This window comes from Atractosteus spatula, chromosome 7 (assembly GCF_055471065.1).
Source record: "Atractosteus spatula isolate fAtrSpa1 chromosome 7, fAtrSpa1.hap1, whole genome shotgun sequence".
In the NCBI taxonomy this organism is placed as follows: Eukaryota; Metazoa; Chordata; class Actinopteri; order Semionotiformes; family Lepisosteidae; genus Atractosteus; species Atractosteus spatula.
Genome location: NC_142712.1, coordinates 28104100 through 28125444, shown reverse-complemented (window position 1 = coordinate 28125444; position 21345 = coordinate 28104100). Strand labels below are relative to the sequence as shown.

Here is a 21345-nt window from a genome sequence, read left to right as displayed (position 1 = left end):
AATCTCAGTTGGCATTTTTCTACCATACATGCTAACTATGCTAGCAATCTGTCATGCGAGGAGTGGGCTGATAGAGCTTCTAAACTAGCCACTAGTTTACAGGCTCCGCAAAATGTATTTTTCCACCCTTCTACTATCTAAGAGGCCAGCACAAAGGCAAGCTACCTGCCTGCATATAAAATTGCTAAACAAAGCAAGCCACTCTCTGAAGGGGAGCTTTTGAATGAGTGTATGATAGAAACCGCAGATATTCTTTTTCCAGAGAGCAAGAGAAAATTTGAGAAAATAAGCTTATCACACAGAACAGTTACCCGTTGGGTCGAGGTAATCGGTGAAGACTGGACTTGCGAGTGGAACGTAAAGTTTTATTTTTTTATATTTAAATTATTAATTTTTTTCTCTCAGGTTATTGATAATCTTAAATTTATAAGCCCATGTTGGATTTTAAACTTAAACAGGGCATCTGTAACAGCAGTCTGAAGTGGCCCGCTATACAGTTTCAAAATTTTATGTGGCCCTTGTTTGCCCGCCCTTGATCTAGTTAATCAAATAATTAACACCCAGTGTGTCTGTTTAAAAACATAGGGTCCTTTATTGGTTTCTAGAGGCAGATGGGCTGTTAGGACAGTCTCCTCAATGACCAGCCTGACACATATCCCTTCTTGTTTCTATTTTGTTGAGCCATACCATACCTTCTTTTCATTGTCGAGATGCAGATAGTAGGTTGGGTACAGGCCCCTGTCCATGCCCTTTTTGTCACGGGTGACTCTACACTTGATGGTGACACCCTGGGGTGCAGGCTGTAGCACAAACTGTTCTAGGTTCTCCACCTCGATTTCTGGTGACGGAGGCCTCTCCTCCTCCTAATAACATATTACACCAGAGTGAATGTCATGTCAAGGAAACATATCCTGCTTGTTCCATATCACAGCTTAACAAGCTAGAGTACTAGAAGGTTTCATAATAAATAAAAATACAAAATGTAACATTAAATTTTACATGCAATACAGTATAGAGTAGGTGCAAATTTAACATCTGCAAACTGACTTATTTGCGATTCAGTTTCGCCATCAGAGTCTTGCATGAAAGAAGAGCAGAGCAGGATGAAACCTAGCTGAAGACTGTTAACTGCAACTTTCAAATTAGCAGACAAGAATCATGAGCTAGCCAGCAGCCATATCACCCTGCAACTTGCAACTGAAAACCCACAAGCTAAGCAGGTGTGAGCCTGGTCAGTACCTGAATGAGAGACCTCCTGGGAAAAAACTGAGGTTGCTGCTGGAAGAGGTGTTAGTGGGGCCAGCAGGGGGTGCTCACCCTGTGGTCCATGTGGGTCCTAATGCCCCTGTATAGGGAAGGGGACACTATACTGTAAAAAGGCGCTGTCCTTTGGATGAGACGTAAAACCCAGGTCCTAACTCTCTGTGGTCATTAAAAATCCCAGGGCATTTCTTGAAAAGAGTAGGGGTGTAATTTCCCATCGGCCCTTACCAATCATGGCCTCCTAATAATCCCCATCTTTAATAATAAACTTTATTTTATATAGCGCCTTTAAAGGTGGCTTCTCAAAGCGCTTTACAGGATGACAATAACAATAAATAAGAAGAATACAACAATAAATAAGAAGAATACACAAGATAAGACACAATTACAATATATAGAGGAGACTGTGGATGGTGATACTAAGAAGAGCAGATGGGTGAAGAATGGAACCAGTTAAGTAAAGGCTTTTCTGAAGAAGAGGGTTTTGAGTCTGGATTTGAAGGAGTTTAGAGAAGGTGACTCTCTGATATCCTTGGACAAAGAGTTCCAGAGCTTGGGGGCATAACAGGAAAAGGCCCTGTCACCCATACAATGTGAATGGGCTTGGGGGACAGTAAGGAGGGCAGAATTTGAAGAGCGGAGGTTGCGAGGTGGGGAGTAGAGCGATAATAGTTCAGACAGGTACTGAGGTGTCAAGCCATGCAGAGCCTTATAGTTGAGTATAATTGGCTTCATCACTCTGTTCTCCTTCCCACAGATAGCTGATGTGTGGTGAGTGTTCTGGCGCACTATGGATGCATTACCTGTAAAGCGCTTTGAGTGGAGTGCCCAGAAAAGTGCTATATAAGTGTAAGCAATTATTATTATTATGAGTGAGCCTCACACTGCCCCCTGTCCAAGTACCCTCTATCCAACATCAGCATCTCATCATATCTATCATATTAATCATCATAACATCAGCATATCCAACATCAGCATGTTGTTTATTTCTACTGATAACTATAAGTTAGTGTTTACTGTTGTTTCTTTAAGTTGATCAATGTTATCTAATTTAAAGCCAATGTATTATTACTTTAATTATTATATTAGAGAAGGTTACTTGTATCTTTTAACTGTGCATACTATACATTGTAGTACATTATTGAACAGTATAGCGGCGGACTAGCTTATATGTGAATTTGGCTGTTCACAGAGTTTCTCTGTAGAGAACCCTCACAAATGTCGAGACCCTACTGTATTTACTTTTTATTGTATGTTTTGCTTGTTATTTATATTTGTGTTTCCTTCACTGATACCATGCTACTGGTAATATTTATGTTTAGACCATAATTTTCTAATGTTAAATTAGAAAATTAAATTGGTAATTTAAGATATAATATAATTAAGATATAATTGTAATGATTTCTCCTTCCATCTTATCAGCATAGTCCGCCAGCCAGTTTTTTTACATCTCCAATTTTTGGATAAAATATTTATTTTGATTGGCAAATGATTTGATCAGAATCAGAAGAGAAATACTTAAATGTATGTAAAACAACAGTCAGCAAGGAAGATATAAATAACAGAGATGCTGTCTGCTGGTACACTGTCACAGCCCATGAACCTGCCTTCTTTTTTTTGCCTTTGCCCTTCTTTTTGGTCTTCTGGGTCACCTCTGAGCTCTCTTCTTCACTCTTGTCCTCCTCTTTTGCAGAACCTGTTCGGACAGAGTGCAGAAACGAATGATCTGAACATTGTGAAGAAATCAATACAGGAATTTACAAAGAAAACTTCCTAAAATTCAAATGGATAAATGGAAAACCTCATAACAGATATCAGAATATTTCAGTGAACTAAGAAGTTTGTTATAAAAATGACATTTTTATTCTCGTGACTTCCACCACAGTAAAGCAGCCTGCAGTAGTAATAATAATAATTAATAATTGCTTACAGGTATATAGCGCTTTTCTGGACACTCCACTCAAACTGCTTTACAGGTAATGGGGACTCCCATCCACCACCACCAATGTGCAGCATCCACCTGGATGTAGGGTGTTTCAATTGCTTGCCATGTGCCTGCAAACCGTGAACTTGTGTTGACAGTGAGAGCCACATCACTCCTACAGTGTATTTAGTTTCAAATTGCTTAGAAGCCAATTTTCTGTGAAACACATTTAAAACCTACATTATTTTTAATTGAGAGACACATAACTCACCTTTCTTTTTTCCTTTCTTGTCCTTGGGATCTCCTCCTGCCTGGAACATAGAGGCTGGATTGGCAGTGGCTTTCTTCTTCATTTTGCTCGGTTTGCTTTCAGACTCGCTGTCATCATCATCTGATTTGGTCTCTGCTGTAGAATAAAGACATTCACTTCATAATTCACTTATTCACTTGATTATGAAACCCTCCACAGCACAAAACTGATTGCTACAGTAGGTGGCACTTGTGGTGCATTAGATGTTATTGAAAAGATAGCGAGAACTGCGGTAATAATTGATGTATGGGTATGTGTAGATATTACTTCATGGAATTCTCTGTAACTTTCTTCTTACTCATTTTTTTTTACTTTGTTCGATCTAACTGATACTGTACAGTAAGTGATAAATGGTAGTGTTATGTGTGTGGGAATCAGGATACCACTTCCTTTTGGTAGTTAGTGCTAGGATCCTATGGAAGAGGTTAATAGGAAGAGGCACTGGTAAGGTGTCTGGAGGATTGGTTGATACAGTTTATAGGTCGTTTTGCCACACTTCAACAGCACTGCCTTTTTCTTCTGGTTTGATAACAATATTGTCTCTGTTTCAGAGAGACTGGAGTGCCTGAACTTCTCCTTGGGTGAGGTTAGACCCGTGTTGTGTTCCCTGAGTGTGGAAAGAGTTTTGGAGCTTGATAGTTACATTGATTAAGAAATAATCTACTGACTGAAAATGACCAGAGTGGGGAGTCCAACAGCTTTCTTTTGGATTAATTTTGATTAATCCATTACCTGCAAGAGTGACATTTTGTAATCTATACATATCACAGGCCATTATTGGGTCTTTTCTGTTATGCAAAGCCAACGCCACAAATATTGTCTCCTCGGATGCTGTGATGGAGTTTGATGTTAGGAGCATATTTTTATGAGCTGTGCTACAGACCTGGCAGACATCTGACTAATGCTGATGCTTTGAGTCTCTTCCCTTGAAAAATGGGTCATCAGCAACACCCCCACCATTGGAGGTTCTTTTGTTGTAAATGGTGCCGGATGCAATACTGCAGGGAAGACAAATTGCTGACATGACAGCAAAAGATCCAGTCTTTTCACATGTGTTCCATTGGGTTCTGCATGGTTGGTCGGCTGCAATTAATGATCGCCGGTTCACACTGTTGTTTCTGGAGGCAAAAGGAACTCACTGTTCAGAAGAATTGTGTTTTGAGGGGTTGCGATGTGTTGGTTCTTGAGTTGGCAAGAGATTTCTTAGGTTGCTATATAAGGCACATCCAGGGATAGTGCGCATGAAAGTGGCAAGAAGTTATGTGCGGTGGCCTGGTCTGGACATTCAAGTAGAATAAGTGGTAAGGGGGTGTGCAAAATGCATGCAAACATGCCATGCACCACCAAAGGCAACTCTGCATCCCTGGGAGTAGCCTGCAAAACCATGGCCACGCCTACACTTGGACTTTGCAGAACCAGTGATGAGCAAGATGCTGTTGGTCATAGTGGATGCCTAATCAAAGTGGCTAGAAATCGTTATAACAATTGTTGTAACACATGGAGTACCTTAAACAATTGTGTCAGACAACGCCACATCTTTCACATCAGTGGAGTTGGAGGAATATTTATGTTGTAATGCAATACATCATGTTACAGTAAAGAAACAAGTAAAGGGTCATTCCATGCTGAAAAAAGAAAAGAAACACAACATTTCAGTTGTGGAGCCTTCTTCAGGTGTGAACGTCGTGTTGCTTTTTTTCTCTTTTCAGCATGGAGTTAATCTTTACTTGTTCCTTTGCAGCCCACGCATGCTGACACAGCTATCTACTTGAACGTCATGTTAAAGTTGCTCCTTACCACCCTGCATCAAATGGGCAGGCAGAGAATGTTATAGACTACAATGGAAGCCCTGTCCAGGCTGACAGAGGGAGACTTGGTTACCAAGGTGGCCTGGTTCTTGATCTCTCAGCATACCACTCCAAACTCAGCTACAGGGCAGCCCAGCTGAGCTGCTAATGAACCACAGACTGCGAACAGTGCTGGATCGACTACAGCCAGTCTTGGTAGCAGAGATGTCAGAAAAGCAAGCAAAGAGAGGGCAAAAGAGTATGCGTGTAGCTCGTAGATTCGAACCACAGCATGGAGTGCATATCCATAGTTATGCTGGGGGCCCAAAGTGGGTACCTGCTACAGTGGTAGAGGCAACAGGACCACTGTCATACAGGGCAGTGAAGGCGGATGGTAGCATTTATTGCCACCATGTGGATCAGATGCAGGGATGATTGCCAGTTAAGCCTGATAGCTCACAGATTCTGGTGCTGGGAGGCCCAGAGGTTGCCTCGAACCTGACCACTGCTGCAGGAACATCTTCACGCATCTTAATTTTACCTTCGTCCAATTATCCACAAACCCAACATCCCTGGACGTCAACCTGCTTACAATACTATATATAAGCTAGAAAGACTCACTGCAATTTGAGCCTCACTTGCTATCCCGCTAAGTGTTTGCTACTTGTTTACACAATAAAGACTCCTTTCTCTGACCAAACCTGAGTTAGTTTTTGATTCAACATATGCCTTCTTGTTCAGTAACTTTTTTTTAAATCACAAGATCAGTGGAGTTGCCATGGGCACTAGGATGGGATCCAGCTTGCAAATATTTTTGTTAACTTGGTAGAAGAATACTTCTTTGCTTCCAATACCCACTTTGTACCAGACCTCTACAGGCCATACATCGATGACCGTGTCGGTGCTGCCACATGCTCTAATGATCATCAAGAGCATTTCCTGCATCATTTCACCAACTTTGACCCATCTCTCAAGCATACAGTTAACATACTGCATCTTCTACTACTCTTCCGTTTCTGGACATTAACCATCCACGACTCTCAGCTTCTGTCTGTTATAAACCCACTGATTCACAAAGCTATCTCCTGCACAGTTCTTTCCACCCCAGACATACTAAAAACATTCTCCCTTTTTCACAGTTCTTCAGGTTCTGATGACTATGCAGTGATGACACGGACTTCCATAACCAAACCCTCAAAATGCACTCTTTTTTCATTAACAGAGGATACCCTAACCGTATTATTGACAGGGCCCTCTTCCGAGCCAAAAAAGCCCTTAGATTATCAACCCAAATAGGAACTCTCCGACTCACAATCGCACTCACCCTAACAACTTTTCTATTTAGTGCTGTTGCTATTTCTCTTCCCAGGACCATAAATGACAATGTCCTCATCTTACAGGATGACACCCCAACTGGTACCCTCTTTCCTGCCCTATCATCTCATATTACTGACCACCTAATCCACACAATTTTCTTGTTCACAGTTTCCTTGACTTCCCACAGTAATCCACACCAGGCACTTTCCCCTGCCACAGAACCTGCTACATCACCTGTAAATACATATACTGTATCCGATACCATGCACATTCAAGGCTCCTCTGGACAATTCTGGATCACCCAGATGACATTGTATTTCCAATAATATGCATCTCTTGCATAAAATGCCTGTACATTGGTGAGACAGGGAGGAGACTACTAAAACTTTCTAAGTTCATATATGCCTCTGACAGCATCGTTATACTTTCCTTTTTCATATCAGCTAATCTTCTGACTCACTATCCTATCTCTCTGTTTTCAAACCTTCATATGCCCCCTGTCAGAAATGCACCTGCTCATTCTGGTGCAATACTCTAAATCTCTAAAAAGAGAGAAATACTCTAAAAAGAATTTCCTTTTGTAATACAAAGTTTTGTTTCATTTTTTGCTTTATCTGTTTTTCCTATTGTTCCTGCATTTCATCAATATTCTTCTCTAGTTGTACCTTGTCCTTGTCAAACCTACTTTTCTGCTGTTCATTTAGAAGTACTGACTGCTTGCATTCAATGGTTTTCTGCTCAAGCGTCTCAATTTTATCATCTCTGCATCTAAACCTTTAGTTCACATTCATAAAACTTTAATGTCCTAACTTTTCAATTTCCTGTACTTACTTTTTAAGAGAGATTGAATTCTAGCTTTAGCCTTATAAAGTGTAAGTCCTCTCTTTTTTCCCTTGCCTAACTTAGTTCTTTCATGCATTGTTCCACTAACCTACTTTATGCACATTTTTAAACTGTGCTCCTAATTCACAGACTTTCTCATTAGTACGCTTTACATCACTTAATTCAGTCTTTCCTGCATCCTTCCCGAAGATGCACAGGAGACGGAGCTGATAGTTGTCTCCTGTGCATGTTCTACAGCTGAAATTTCAGTGCTTTCTTTTCTTACTTGGGGCAGACTAAAGATGTGGCAGTCAAAATTTTCCCTGTCATTTTTGCTGAAACAGGATTTTTCTATGTACATACAAACTAATCACACTTTGAAAATATATATATTTTTTATTTTTCATTTTGGAGACCTTTCTATCTGTAGTTGTGATTCAAGATATCAAAAATAATTTTTTCCTATTTTTTGGCTCAAGAAAATTTGTAGATGTTCATCATTTGTCTGTTTGTCAAGATATTTACTTGTAACTTTTTGCTTTGTTCGATTTAAGTCAAGAATGATCCACCTGATCCATGAATAAAAATATTAAAATTTTACCAAAATCTCTATTTGTGATATGGTAGCGTTTACAATGTTGTGTTGCAAATCTGTTATTAACAATTTCAACGTAATAAATAGTGCCCCATGAACAAATAATCCAATTTTCATAAATGTTTATGTATTAACATTGTGTAAAAAGATATAATACTGGTCCTTTAATGCAGGAAGTTGCTCATTCTAACCTTTGTAAATACATACTGTAGTTCAAAAGACAGATAAAACTTTAAATGTCTTTTTGATTTAGGTTTTTATTTAAAAATGATACAATAAGAAACTTAGATTATTTCTTCAGTTTTAAAAAAGTATTGGCACAGCTAAGAAGTAATATGACATGCTAGTTAGTTTTAAAATGCAATTGTTTCCTAATGTTACCTTTAAGGCTAAGACAGAAAACTCTTGAGGTTACATTCATATAAAAAAAAAGATTAGCAATAAAAAGGGTGAATTGAACCCAGAGCCCCAGGGCTTCAAGGCAGCAATGCTAACTATTATGCCATCGTGCTACTATTTATGGAATCAACAAGTTTTATTTAGATTTTTCTTCAGTTTATCTGACATTTAGCTTTTATAATCGTTAAATAATGTGGTCCTCATTTTTAATACAACAAAATGGGACATCATTACAAATGGTGAAAATATTTGCATGGCAGTGTAGCTGGGTTGTTTCTCACTGGTGACCAGGTTGAATGACACAGTCAATTTACATTACAGAATAGGACGTTTATTGTATAGAAACAAATTAAAAAATTTGGTAAGTCAAGGAAAAGTATTTTTGTATTTGATTCGTTATAGTGTAGAAAGTAAAATGATTACACAGTATTAAAGAACTACTACAGAAGGTAGAAAGTGTACAAATACTGTATATTGTATTTTTGTAGAATTAATGAAGTTTGTTAAACTGAAAAGAGAATGATACTTTATAGGTTTTATAAAATTATTTAATTGTTTTCAAGGTTTAAAAGTACTATATGATCTGCATATAAGGCAATCGCATAGTTAAACAGCAACACAAACAGCCAACACACCCTTTTTCTTGGTTTTCTCCTCAGGCTTCTCTCCATTTATCTGGAACATGGAAGCTGGCTCTTTCTTTTTGGATTTTGTCACTTTTCCTTTGGCTTCTGAGTCATTTTTTTCATCTGAAAGGATGACAGGAAATAACGAAAAGAACATTTAAATTGAGATGAAGGAACAAATTAGTTTCAACCCTTTCAATGCTATTTTTATGTATATTTCGAGGCTTAGAAGAAATTGGCATCCAGCAATCAAATGAGTGCACTTCAAACCACAGTGAAAGTAAATTGTACACAGTGAAGTGTAAAACCTCTAATTTATATCACAAAATAGACAAAGTTATCTGGTATGCGCATTGCCATATTCTGCAACTATTATTTGCAGTAAAGTGAAGTGGCTCTATTACATTGTAAACAAGCAGACTTGTGAATACATCTCTTTCATTCCTATAGAAATATTGCTCTCGACTTTGAGGTGGTTTTGCCGACAAATACTACTTACTTGTTAACTCTTCATGCAGATCACAGTGGAACATTTCAGTGATGAAATGTCTGATGTACAACCTGTACTTTTTTCGCTCATACATCACATTCTTAGTATTATATTAGTCATTACAATGACTTGTGAACAGGAAAGATCGCTTCACATCACAATTCTTGCAAACTCTTGACAACATGGCAACCATACAGTACTTTCACAAAGTTCACGATTGTGCTAAATTCAGAATTTAAAAAAACCAACAAATTCAATTCTGACAATTCATTTATTTTGCTGCCAAGATTTAATAAATTGGGAACTGCAGTTTCCCTTTAATGAGTGTAATTTTAAAGAATTACTTAATTTTCCAAACACAAAGCTTCTTAAAATTATATATGTACAGTATTTGTTTCTTCCCTGCACACCAGTCTCAAATAATAATACATGTATTTGCATAACTTTTGTCATTGAGGACCTATTTCATCCACTGCCTAGGCCAGGGGTGGGCAAACTTTTTTGTCCCAAGGGCCACATAAAATGTTTAAACTGTATAGCGGGCCACTTCAGGCTGCTGTTACAGATAGCCTATGCCCTATATAAGTTTAAAATCCAACATAGGCTTATTAGTTCAAGGTTAATGATAACCTGAGAGAAAAAATAAATTTTTTAAATATTAACAAATAAAAATTGAATAAAACTTGACGTTTAACTCGCATGCCATTACCTCGACCCGACGGGTAACTGTTCTGCATGATAAACTTATTTTCTCAAATTTGCTCTTGCTCTCTGGACAAAGAATATCTGCAGTTTCTATCTTACACTTTTTCAAAAGCTCCCCTTCAGAGAGTGGCTTGCTTTGTTTAGCAATTTTATATGCAGGCAGGTAGCTTGCCTTTGAGCTGGTCTCTTGGATAGTAGAAGGGCGGAAAAATACATTTTGCTGAGCCTGTAAACTAGCGGCTAGTTTAGAAGCTCTATTATCCCACTCCTCGCATGACAGATTGCTAGCATACTGTAGATAGCATGTTTGGTAGAATAATGCCAACTGAGATCATATTCTTTGAACACTGTGACACTTTCCTTACAAATTAAAAATATAGCCTTTGTTCCAACCCATGTGAAAAAGTATTTTGAAGTCCATTCTTTGTTGAACACTCTGCATTTACTGTCAACTTTCTGCTTCTTCAATCCACTCATTTTGGCACAGGTTCCCTCACAGTTGACCCACTCTAACTGGTGGATCAAATTGATAAAGCAGGGCTTCCCAAACTTTTTGGGTCCATGCCTCCCTTGACCTGTCAAATTTTCCACATGCCTCCCATGTGTCAAAAATAAGTTCTATGGCAGTGCGATATTTTACAAAAGATGATCAATTTGAAAAGAAATGATGGGTCAAAATACAAACAAAGTTGATCCAATTTTTATTATTTTAATCATTTTCAAAATCAGAAAGTTTAATCAAAATATTAAAAATACTTGACAACACATTTTATTGAAATTATTTGAATGTGAAAACAATTTGGAAAAAAATTAAAAAATAGTCAACATCTTTGTAAAATGCAAATAAAATGACTTAGAAAAAGTAAAATTTTAACATAAATGTTTTTTTTAAAAGGGGGAGAAATACAATGTCTGTTTTTGTTTGTGCCTCTTAATGGGTAGGTGGGCTTGTTTAATAAATTATGTTAACATAATTCACCAAAAATACTGGGTAGTATTTTTGAAATGGCAACGTGCATCTCCTTCTCAACATTGACTCTTGATCTGAACTTGGATTTGATAACCGCAAGTGATGAAAACCCAGCCTCACAAAGGCAGGGAATTACAAAGGGAAGGAGAATTCACAGAACTCTGTTGCTTATTCCTTGGTACTCCAATAGTATGAGGTTTTTTGCATTGTGCCACTCGGTATGCAACTTTGTATGATGAAAGAAGAACTTTGGTGTGGACTGTAATTTGGTTACAAAAAGCAGCTTTCTGTTCATTCATTTAACTTGCGCGAAAAATACTCACGAGGCTTACTTATTAAACTGCTGTGAACAGTTTCCAAATGACGTTTCAATTTATTGGGAAGCATGCTCTCAGCAGCCAACACTTTAAGGTAGACAACACACTGAGGACATTTTTCAGTGTCCACAGTTGTCCACGTGAAACCGTCATACTTTCTGTATTTGCATTTCCGTTTCACTTTAGAACTAGGCTCCGTGTCCTTCACGTTTTTTATTCATATTTAAAACCTTTCAATTGCGATCGTGTAACAAAAAACTCACAAAATGACCACTCATAGAAATGTGAAACACCGAAGCCGCGGCCAACTGGTACACGCTGCTTAGAGTCTTACAGACTGCCGACACTTGTGGCCAGTGTCATGTGACACAATTTAGTACCTTCAAATCCGCTAGGTAGCGCGCGACTCATACATTCTGTGTGCACAAACAGGGTTTTGCTCGTAATATTTTTTTTTGACTGACAATACCTGAGACGCCCCTGACCGACAATGGCGTCTCCCCAAGGTGGCGCGATGCAGTTTGGAATCACTGTGTTAAAGCGTTCGTGCGCCATCTAACGGCACGAATAATGAAATGTAAGAAAAAACAGCATCAAACAAAGTGGAATACGATGAATACTGATTAATTTATTTTTTACCTCAAGGGCTGGTCAAAACTGACTGGCGGCCCGGAGGCCGTGGTTTGCCCACAGGTGGCCCAAGTGATGCATAGTATCCATTTTACACCATCATCCCTACATGGTAAGTTAGGTGGATATATCCATTTTTTCACCAATTGAATTAAGAGAGATATTTAGAAAGTCTAGATTGTGCAAGCCCATAGTAGAATTTAAGGTTACATCTTCACAAATAGAGTAATATGATCTTTAATGGCCACTAGTAGTCAGAAACCTGATTTCATGTTTCAGTCCAAAGGACAGAATCTGGTCTAGTAACATCACTTACAGAAACAAATTGATTTTCCTTGAAAGTTTGCCTGTGCTATTACTTCTAAGACCAGAAAAGGTTAAGATTAAAGGTCATAAAGCAACTATTTAAATTTCTGAGGAAATAGACAATTAATAATAATAATAATTGCTTACACTTATATAGCGCTTTTTCTGGACACTCCACTCAAAGCGCTTTTTTTACAGGTTTTTTTTTTACTCCCCTCCACCATCACCAATGTGCAGCATCCACCTGGATGATGCGACGGCAGCCATAGTGCACCAGAACGCTCACCACACATCAGCTATCAGTGGGGAGGAGAGCAGAGTAATGTAGCCAATTCATAGAGGGGGATTATTAGGAGGCCATGATTGGTAAGGGCCAATGGGGAAATTTGGCCAGGACACCAGGGTTACACCCCTACTCTTTTTCAAGAAACACCCTGGGATTTTTAATGACCACAGAGAGTCAGGACCTCAGTTTTACATGTTGTCCAAGGATGGTGCCTTTTTACAGTATAGTGTCCCCGTCACTATACTGGGGCATTAGGACCCACACAGACTGCAGGGTGAGCACCCCCTGCTGGCCTCACTAACACCTCTTCCAGCAGCAACGTTAGTTTTTCCCAGGAGATCTCCCATCCAGGTACTGACCAGGCTCACACCTGCTTAGCTTCAGTGGGTTGCCAGTTGTAAGTTGCAGGGTGATATGGCTGCTGGCAATAAGGAGATGGGCACCACCCAACGTGGGGCTCAAACCCACGACCCTGAGATTAAGAGTCTCATGCTCTACCAACTGAGCTAGTCAGGCGCCAGTTGAATGAATTACATTCATTATAGAAAATATAAATGAATCACTTTTGTTTTGAGCTTTTGTGATGCCATAAGTAAAAGCCAGTAATAATTTATAAACCAGTGCAAATCAGTTCTTCTCTCATAAGTGAGGTTCTGATAGATAGACAATGAAGAAAGAGGATTCTAACCTTTGGCTCTAGCTTTCTTGTCCTTGGTGTCTCCAGATGCATTGGTAATGTCTTTTGTTTTTTTCTTTGTCCTTTTTGAGGGGGCTTCTTCAGGAGCTTCATCTGCATCCTCCTCATCTTCCTCATCATCTGAACCTGATAAAGAGAAAACCAAGATAAAGATTACTTTTGACTGCAGTAAATGTTTGGTTAGTGGTTCCTAAAGGTTGAATGTTTTTAATAAACCACTAATTGGCACCTTCCCTGATATGAAAGCCTATCTGTTTTGGATTATGGAAATTCACTTTTTCTTATTAAGCTAGTCCAGTGTAGATTTGGCTTTGTGCTTTAGGTCATTGTCCCACTGACACTTAAGTTTCTGTTGCAGTTTATTGAATTATGTCACAAGTTTTAATAGAAAATTGGGAGGAATGTTAGATCCTAATCTAAACCTAAACTTCCACTCGCCTACATATTTCGCCTACTTCCACCTGGGACTTCCTTTCGTATATCTGTTTTGCATTTTGGCATGTACAGCAGTCAGAGACAAGTGACTCGCACTCAGTGCTGATAAAGTTGCGACTTTAAAGTGCACTTCTCCACTGCAGCTTGCCTGGCTCAGTTTCAGCCTCTGTATGTTATCCACCTTTCCTAGCATGGCAGGTTTCAGAGGTCCGACCATACAAACTAGGATGGGATGAGTTTCCTTGCCAGCTTGATAAAGTAGCTCTCCAGACTCATCCTTTCTGCAAAAAAAACATCTACACATTATGAAATTAATATGCCTCTCCAGGGTACTCAGTTCAGAAGTTATGCTGTGCATATCCCTGGGTTCCCAATACTGAATGCTGACAACTTTAAAACAGGTACAAGTAATCGGTCAAGGCATTTTGTTCATTATGAGCTTAATTCTGTCATCCACCCTCAGGAACTTTCTGTACATACATTATTCCCTCAACTAGATGAGCCTCACCAAATACTTTATATTATTAATATATTAATTTCTATCTAACATCTGTTAGTATCTGACCAAACTACTAAAATGGAATTATAACAAATCATAATAGAAATTCAGGTGAAAAGTTAAATCCTAATCTCACACTTGCCGATGTACAGTATACAGTGCCTTCAGAAATGAGTCAGACCCCTCCACTTTTTCCACACTTTGTTGCATTGTAGACTTATTTCAAAATTGATTTAATTGGTTTTTTTTGCTATCAATCGACACACAATATCCCCCCAAAAAAGTGAAAACCCATTTTTAGGAATTTGTGCAAATATATTAAAAATAAACTGAAATCTCCCATTTACATAAATATTCAGACCCTTTATTCAGTACTTTGTAGGACCACCTTTATTAGTGATTACAGCTGCGAGTCTTTGGCATTTTCTCCCATTCTTCCTTGCAGATCCTCTCAAGATCTATCAGATTGGATGGAGAGTGTTGGTGAACTGCAATCTTCAGGCATCTCCACAGATTTTCTATGGGGTTTAAGTCCGGGCTTTGGCTGGGCCACTCAAGGACATTCAGAGACTTGTTCTGAAGCCACTCCAGCGTTGGCTTGGCTGTGTGTTTCGGATCGTTGTCTTGCTGAAAGGTGAATCTTCACCCGAGTCCAAGGTTGTGTGTGCTCTGGAGCAAGTTTTCTTCAAGGACGTCTCTGTATTTGGCTCTGTTCATCTTTCCCTCAATCCTGACCAGTTTCCCAGTCCCTGCCACTGAGAAGTATCCCCACATCATGATGCTGCCACCAACATGCTTCACCGTAGTGATGATATTAGCCAGGTGATGAGTGGTACCTGGTTTTCGTCAGATATGATGTTCAATTTTTGTCTCATCAGACTAGAGAATCTTTTTCCTCATGCTCTCAGAGTCCTTAAAGTGCCTTTTGGCAAACTCCGTGTGGGCTGTCATGTGCCTTTTACTCAGGAGTGGCTTCCGTCTAACCACTCTACCATAGAGACCTGATTGATGGAGTGCTGCAGAGATGGTTGTCCTTCCGGCAGGGTCTCCCATCTTTACACAGGACCTCTAAAGCGCTGTTAGAGTGACCATCGGGATCTTAGTCACCTCCCTGACCAAGGTCCTTCTTGCCTGAATACCCAATTTGGCCAGATGGCCAGCCCAAGGAAGAGTCTTGGTGGTTCCAAACTTCTTCCATTTGACAATGATGGAGGCCACTGTGCTCCTGGGAACCTTCAATGCATTACCAATTTTTTATACCCTTTTCCAGATCTATGCATTGACACAATTCTTTCTTGGAGGTCTACGGAGTGTTCCTGGACTTTGTGGTTTGATTTTTACTCTGCCATGCACTGTGAACTTTGGGACCTTATAAAGACAGGTGTATGCCTTTCTAAATCATGTCCAATTAAGTGAATTTGTCACAGGTGGATTACAATCAAGTTCTAGAGACATCTCAAAGATGATCAAAAGAAACAAGATGAATCTGAGCTCAATTTGGAGTGTCATAGTAAAGGGTCTGAATAGTTATGTAAATGGGAGATTTCAGTTTTTTATTTTTAATAAATTTGCAAAAACTCACTTTTTCATTTTCAGGTGTTGTATGTTGATTGATGGCAAAAAAGAATCAATTCAATCCATTTTGAAATAAGTCTACAACACAACAAAGTGTGGAAAAAGTGGAGTGATCTGAATACTTTCTGAAGGCACTGTATGTCTCGCACCCAGGACTTCCTTTTGTGTCTCTTTCTTGCATCCAACATGCCTTCCATTCCACACCCTTGCGGCAAACTCCCTAACTTACTCCTCACAGTAAGTAAGGGAGGATCTGGTCAGCCTAGAATAGGCCACCGTTCTCTTAGCGGTGCGAGCCTCACCAAATACTTTATACATATTTGTCTCTCTTGCATTCATTAGGATCTAACCAAATTACTGAATAGGTCTTTAGTAGACTGAGGCATATATTATAAAAATTGCCTTTAATTTTCTCCAAACATTCCCCTCAGTCTTGACAAGCTTCCTAGTCCATTCTGATGAGAAGCACCACCATAATTTAATACTGCTACCATGCTTGAAAGTAGGGATGATGTAGACTAGGTGATGCAGTGTGATGGATTTGTACCAGATGTAACACTTTGTATGTATACCAGAAGATTTAATTTTTTTCTTGTTTGATCACAAACCCCTTTGCTACATGTTTGCAGTGTTACTTAAAAGCTTTGTCACTTTAAACACCATGTATGACTTTGACTGTGATACAGGGAGCCTTTGTAGAGTGACTGGGATATTGTTGACTCAGATATTTTTTTCTCATCTCAGCCATTGCAGATCTTTCAAAGCTACCATTGAGATGGATGCTTAATTTGGAGGGACAGCCTGATTTAGGCAGTATCTGGGTGACTTCCACTTCTTAATGATCAACTTAACTATGCCCAAATAGATACCTGTATTAAGGGTGTTTGAAATGTTTACCTTTCTTCTAATCTGTACCTTCATACAACTTTATCAATGAGTTGTTTTGAAAAAGCCTTGATTTTCATGGTTGAATCTTAACATTCCTACTTGACTGAAGGACCTTACTAAGATAAATGTATTTATTCTCACTTCATGTGAACCAATGTTATTTCATACAGATGAGACCAACTAATCATGACTTTTCCATTTTTCATCCACATTTCTTAAGTATTTACTTCTTTCTTTTTGTTTTATCCCATTGTTGGAGTAAATGGTGGCATGGGGGCACAATGAATAGCATTGCTGCCTCTAAAAGCTGGGTCCCTGGGTTCGATTCTGGTCCTTGACTGCTATCTGTGTGGAGTTTGTATGTTCATGTGGGTTTAATCTGTTTTTTTATGTCCAAAAGCATATTGGGAGGTTAATTGGCTTTTGGGGTAATTGGCCCTAGGTGTGAATGTGTGACTGTGCGTGCCATGTGAGGGACTGGTGTCCCACCCAGGGTGTATCTTGCCATGTGCTCATTGCTTGCCAGGATACGCTTTGGCGACCCCACGACCCTGTACTAGATAAAGTGGTTGGAAAATGCATGGATGTTTGGACTAGGTTATGTCTATAAAAATATTAATTTCTAACATGCCATGACTGCAAAGTGTAAAATGACAAAACATAAGAAATTTGCTCGAGTCCAAATACTTTTGCAAGGCTAGATACTTTGTCTTGCTCACGAATCATCTCACCTTTTTTCTTTTTGGGGGCCATTTTTGTCTTCTTCTTAGACTCAGTTTCTTTTTCTGGTTTCTTTTTCTTCACTTTCTTTCCATCTTATTTGAACAACAAAGGTGAAAAAACAAGAATAAGGTGTGAATTGACATTCAAATTGAACCTACAGTACATTTATGTAAAACCAGGTTAGCTTCATAAATACATTAATCAACCAAGCTAGAGTAGGAGTAAGGTGAGGGAGAACCTGATTGTATTTTCCTGAACTTTAAAAAAACCCGATAAAAAGCTACACATCCTGCAGACATGAAGATAAAGTAGTAATTTATAATTAAGAATTATTAAAAATATATTTCTATGCTCCTCAGCATTAACCTTCTAGTATTATCTGTAAATGTTAATTAGAAGGAATAGGAATTGAAAATAGTCACATGGGGGAGCAAAGACAGAGGGAATGTCAAATGATCAGGTAATTAAGTGCTTATACCTAAATGCTAGGAGTATTAGAAATAAATTTGATTAGATAGGAGTTACCCCATTAGCAGGCAGTTATGATCAGGCAGTAATGTTACTGGAATTATAAAAACATAGCTAACAAAATGGAGATTAATGTAACATTAGTGGATATACACTGTTCAAAAGTCTTGGAAAAGAAAGAAAAGGGAGAAATACAGCACCGTATATCAAAAAGCATATTCAGGCTCAGGAACTAAAGGTGGAGGAATCAGGAATTTCTAAATCTTTATGGGTCAGGACCATCAAAAACATTCTAAAGATATAGTGTAGTTTGTATAGAACTTGCAAACAATGAAGATTGGGCAATGGGCAAATAGAGGTGTTTTGAAGTATATTATGAAACTGCATTGAGATTGAGAATGATTCTTCAGAATAGTGAAACATGAACCAGAGGACACAAGTGGAAATCATGTACAGTACATTTAAGGTGCATTTAAAGAAGAGAACAGATTGCAATTACATGAAAAAAACTTCCAAGACATTTTGTTGAAGGCAATACCTTGGCTTCTTTCAAGAAACTGCTAGATGAGATGCTTGGATGAGTTAGATACTAATTACCAAATTGCCTCCTTGCATTTGTAATCAAAATAGATCCCTGTGAAACACCACATGTATTATTAGTCATTTCTGATGAGGTTCTCCCAAGGAAACAAAATAGTCTTTTTAAAATGTGATCTAAATCAGACTAGAATAGTTGGCAAATAAACAACCCTTTCTCTAAAGATACACTTTTAAAATCTATAAAAAACAGATATGATATTTGAGTCTGCATTCCCAATCATACTCTCAGTGTGATGTTTGGAACAAAAACTGAAAATCAATGACATTACTACCATTAATGAAACAACTATTTAATTCCTGCCTTTTCAAGAACTCTTGCTAAAGTGCTAGAATTGGTATAGATCGAAAGTTATCTTGAATATCAAGCTGGAGGGCCCACACGGCCATCCTGAATTGGGAATTCTCCACAATTTAAAAAAAAATCAATGTTAAAGATTAGTCTTACATGCAGTCTTACTTAAAATGTGGTAACAAATATTAAACCCTGTCTTTTTAAACAAGTGTTGTCTAAAACAAGTTTGGTACTCAGCCAGATCATATTCAAATTAAATACTACAAAAGACTTTTTTCAAATAGTTTCCAATAAGCAACAGCAAGATACATCTGTACTAATTGTTTCAATGCTGTCACTGTTAGTGCAGTATAGACCTTACTCTTTGTTGGGGTGCTCTCCTCTCCACCAGACAGGTCTTCACTCTTCTTTGACTTAGTTTTCTTGGGTTTTGCATCAGTGCCATTAGACTGCACCATGACAGGCTCCTGTCTCTTCTTTTTTGCCTTCTGATTTGAGAGAGCGCCCTGTGTAAGAAGTGCAAAAAGAAAGCGTTAAATACTGAGCTAATGAAGGAAATATTCACAACAAGTGAAAACATAAGCCAAGAGTCTAGGTAGTCTTTTCTTTTAAATATCTTTTTTCTTTAAGTCTCTTTAAAAAGTCGGTCTCATTAGCATAAAATCATTCTCATTGATATCCTTGGTATCTGAATTTTGTTATGCAGACCATGCCAAGTTCCAGATTAAGTGAAATAATTGTTCACATTTTTTTCTGAATGTTCAATTCTGAAATTCAGTTGGTCAGAAAAAGTTTTAAAGATTTTACTGAATTTTTAATCTATAAAAGCAGAGAAATGATTAAATCCAATCTGCTGTGAATTCAGATCTATGCAAAAACAATAAATACATTATCAATCTAAAGTTATTAAAAGCAAGAACAATAATGACAGTGAAGAAATGCTCAGAAAAAAATGTAAGATGTACATTACAAAATACAGAGGATAAAAATGAAAACATCTCACCATTAGGAGTCATGTGGCAGAGAAAGCAACAGAAAGGAAAAAGGGTGAAAAGCACACAAAAAAGATTCAACAATATAACATGACATTTCTAGTACAAATTAAAGGCAGTCAAAATTTGACAGGCATTTAAATGATAGAAAATCTATGTGCAAGCAACAAATAACAATAGTAAAGCACCCAACTGGAAATTAAGCTTGATGCAAATCTAATCATTACAAATTTATGTGAACTTTGTTATTTTTAAATGAAATGTTTAACATATATGTACAAAACATCTACATAAATATTTCCATTATTTTTCTATTTTGAGGTTATAAATAAAGCTTTCACCACATTCTTTGATGAAACTTAATATGTCTATGATTAAGAATGTTATCATGTAATGTTTTCTTGCTGAAATGAGAGACAAAACATTTTTAAAAACATACGATTCAGTTTTCCATTTAGCACTTTTTAATACATTTATTAATGTGTTCATTTAAAACACGTAGTAAACAAAATGTCTTTTTAAATAATTTGTGAAATATAAATCAATTTGTTATTCTGTTAAATACATTTGAGTTTTTCACATAATTTCCCCATGACATTTTGTTTTTCTTAAACTACACTGCAATAAAACACTAACTAAAATGCAGGTAAGAAACTGAAAAACATCAAATGTCTGGAAGATTGTCTAACCCAATTTTACAAAATGGCAAAAAAACAAAAAAACAAAATGGAAGATCAGATGCCACCCCCCAAAAAATCTGAAGCTACAAAAAGCTCAGAAATGTATTTGCCACCAAAAATAAAAACTATTTTAGAATGATCTTCCCAGTTTTGTCAAGTTAAACATTCTGCAGACATTCCACTTGTCTATTTTAGGTTTCACTGAACAAATAAGCAGGATTCTTTGTCAAAGAATTAACAGGCCTTACAGGAAGCAAAATGTCAGGTTTAATCAACACAGCTTACTTCTAGAAGTTAACCTAAAAGGCTCTGTGAATTATCAACATAAACTCCTTATGCAACTTGCCCTCCTAGCCTAGAATGTAAGACAAACTAAATTTTCCATGTGTCGATTTTGTTCTGGCAAAAACTACATTGAGCACATCAGAATGTTTAGCAAAGGTTGAGAAGTGACCATTTATGTACAGTATGTCATTAATTAATATATTAATAGAATGAAATGTGAAAATAACCAACCTCTGCTCTTGAGGTCTATGTTAAGGCTAAACGCCATAATTAAAGCAGACAAATCCAAAAAGAGAGAAATCCAAAAGTCAAAGAATAAGGTCAAAAGGCCAGAAGACTAGGGGAAGGGAAAACACATGGTGAGAGCAACTGAGCAAGCAGCAAACTGTCAAACGAGATACTCCAATACCAAGCAAGGTGTTGTGGGAACTGAGGGTTTAAACGGTGAATGGAACAGATGAATT

The 21345-nt window shown here is 37.9% G+C and overlaps 1 protein-coding gene across 2 annotated transcripts in view; it reads right to left on the bottom strand.

Moving 5' to 3' along the window:
* Positions 1 to 21345, bottom strand: part of tulp1a (TUB like protein 1a) — a 44991-nt gene that overhangs the window by 9644 nt on the left and 14002 nt on the right. For both annotated transcript variants that reach the window (XM_088920803.1, XM_088920804.1), the window contains 7 exons: positions 19286 to 19412; positions 17573 to 17656; positions 13436 to 13570; positions 9053 to 9166; positions 3459 to 3593; positions 2871 to 2959; positions 693 to 863 (listed from right to left, as the gene is read on the bottom strand). In XM_088920803.1, coding sequence (XP_088776929.1) covers positions 693 to 863; positions 2871 to 2959; positions 3459 to 3593; positions 9053 to 9166; positions 13436 to 13570; positions 17573 to 17656; positions 19286 to 19412 — 855 coding nt within the window. The remainder of the gene's footprint in view (positions 1 to 692; positions 864 to 2870; positions 2960 to 3458; positions 3594 to 9052; positions 9167 to 13435; positions 13571 to 17572; positions 17657 to 19285; positions 19413 to 21345) is intronic.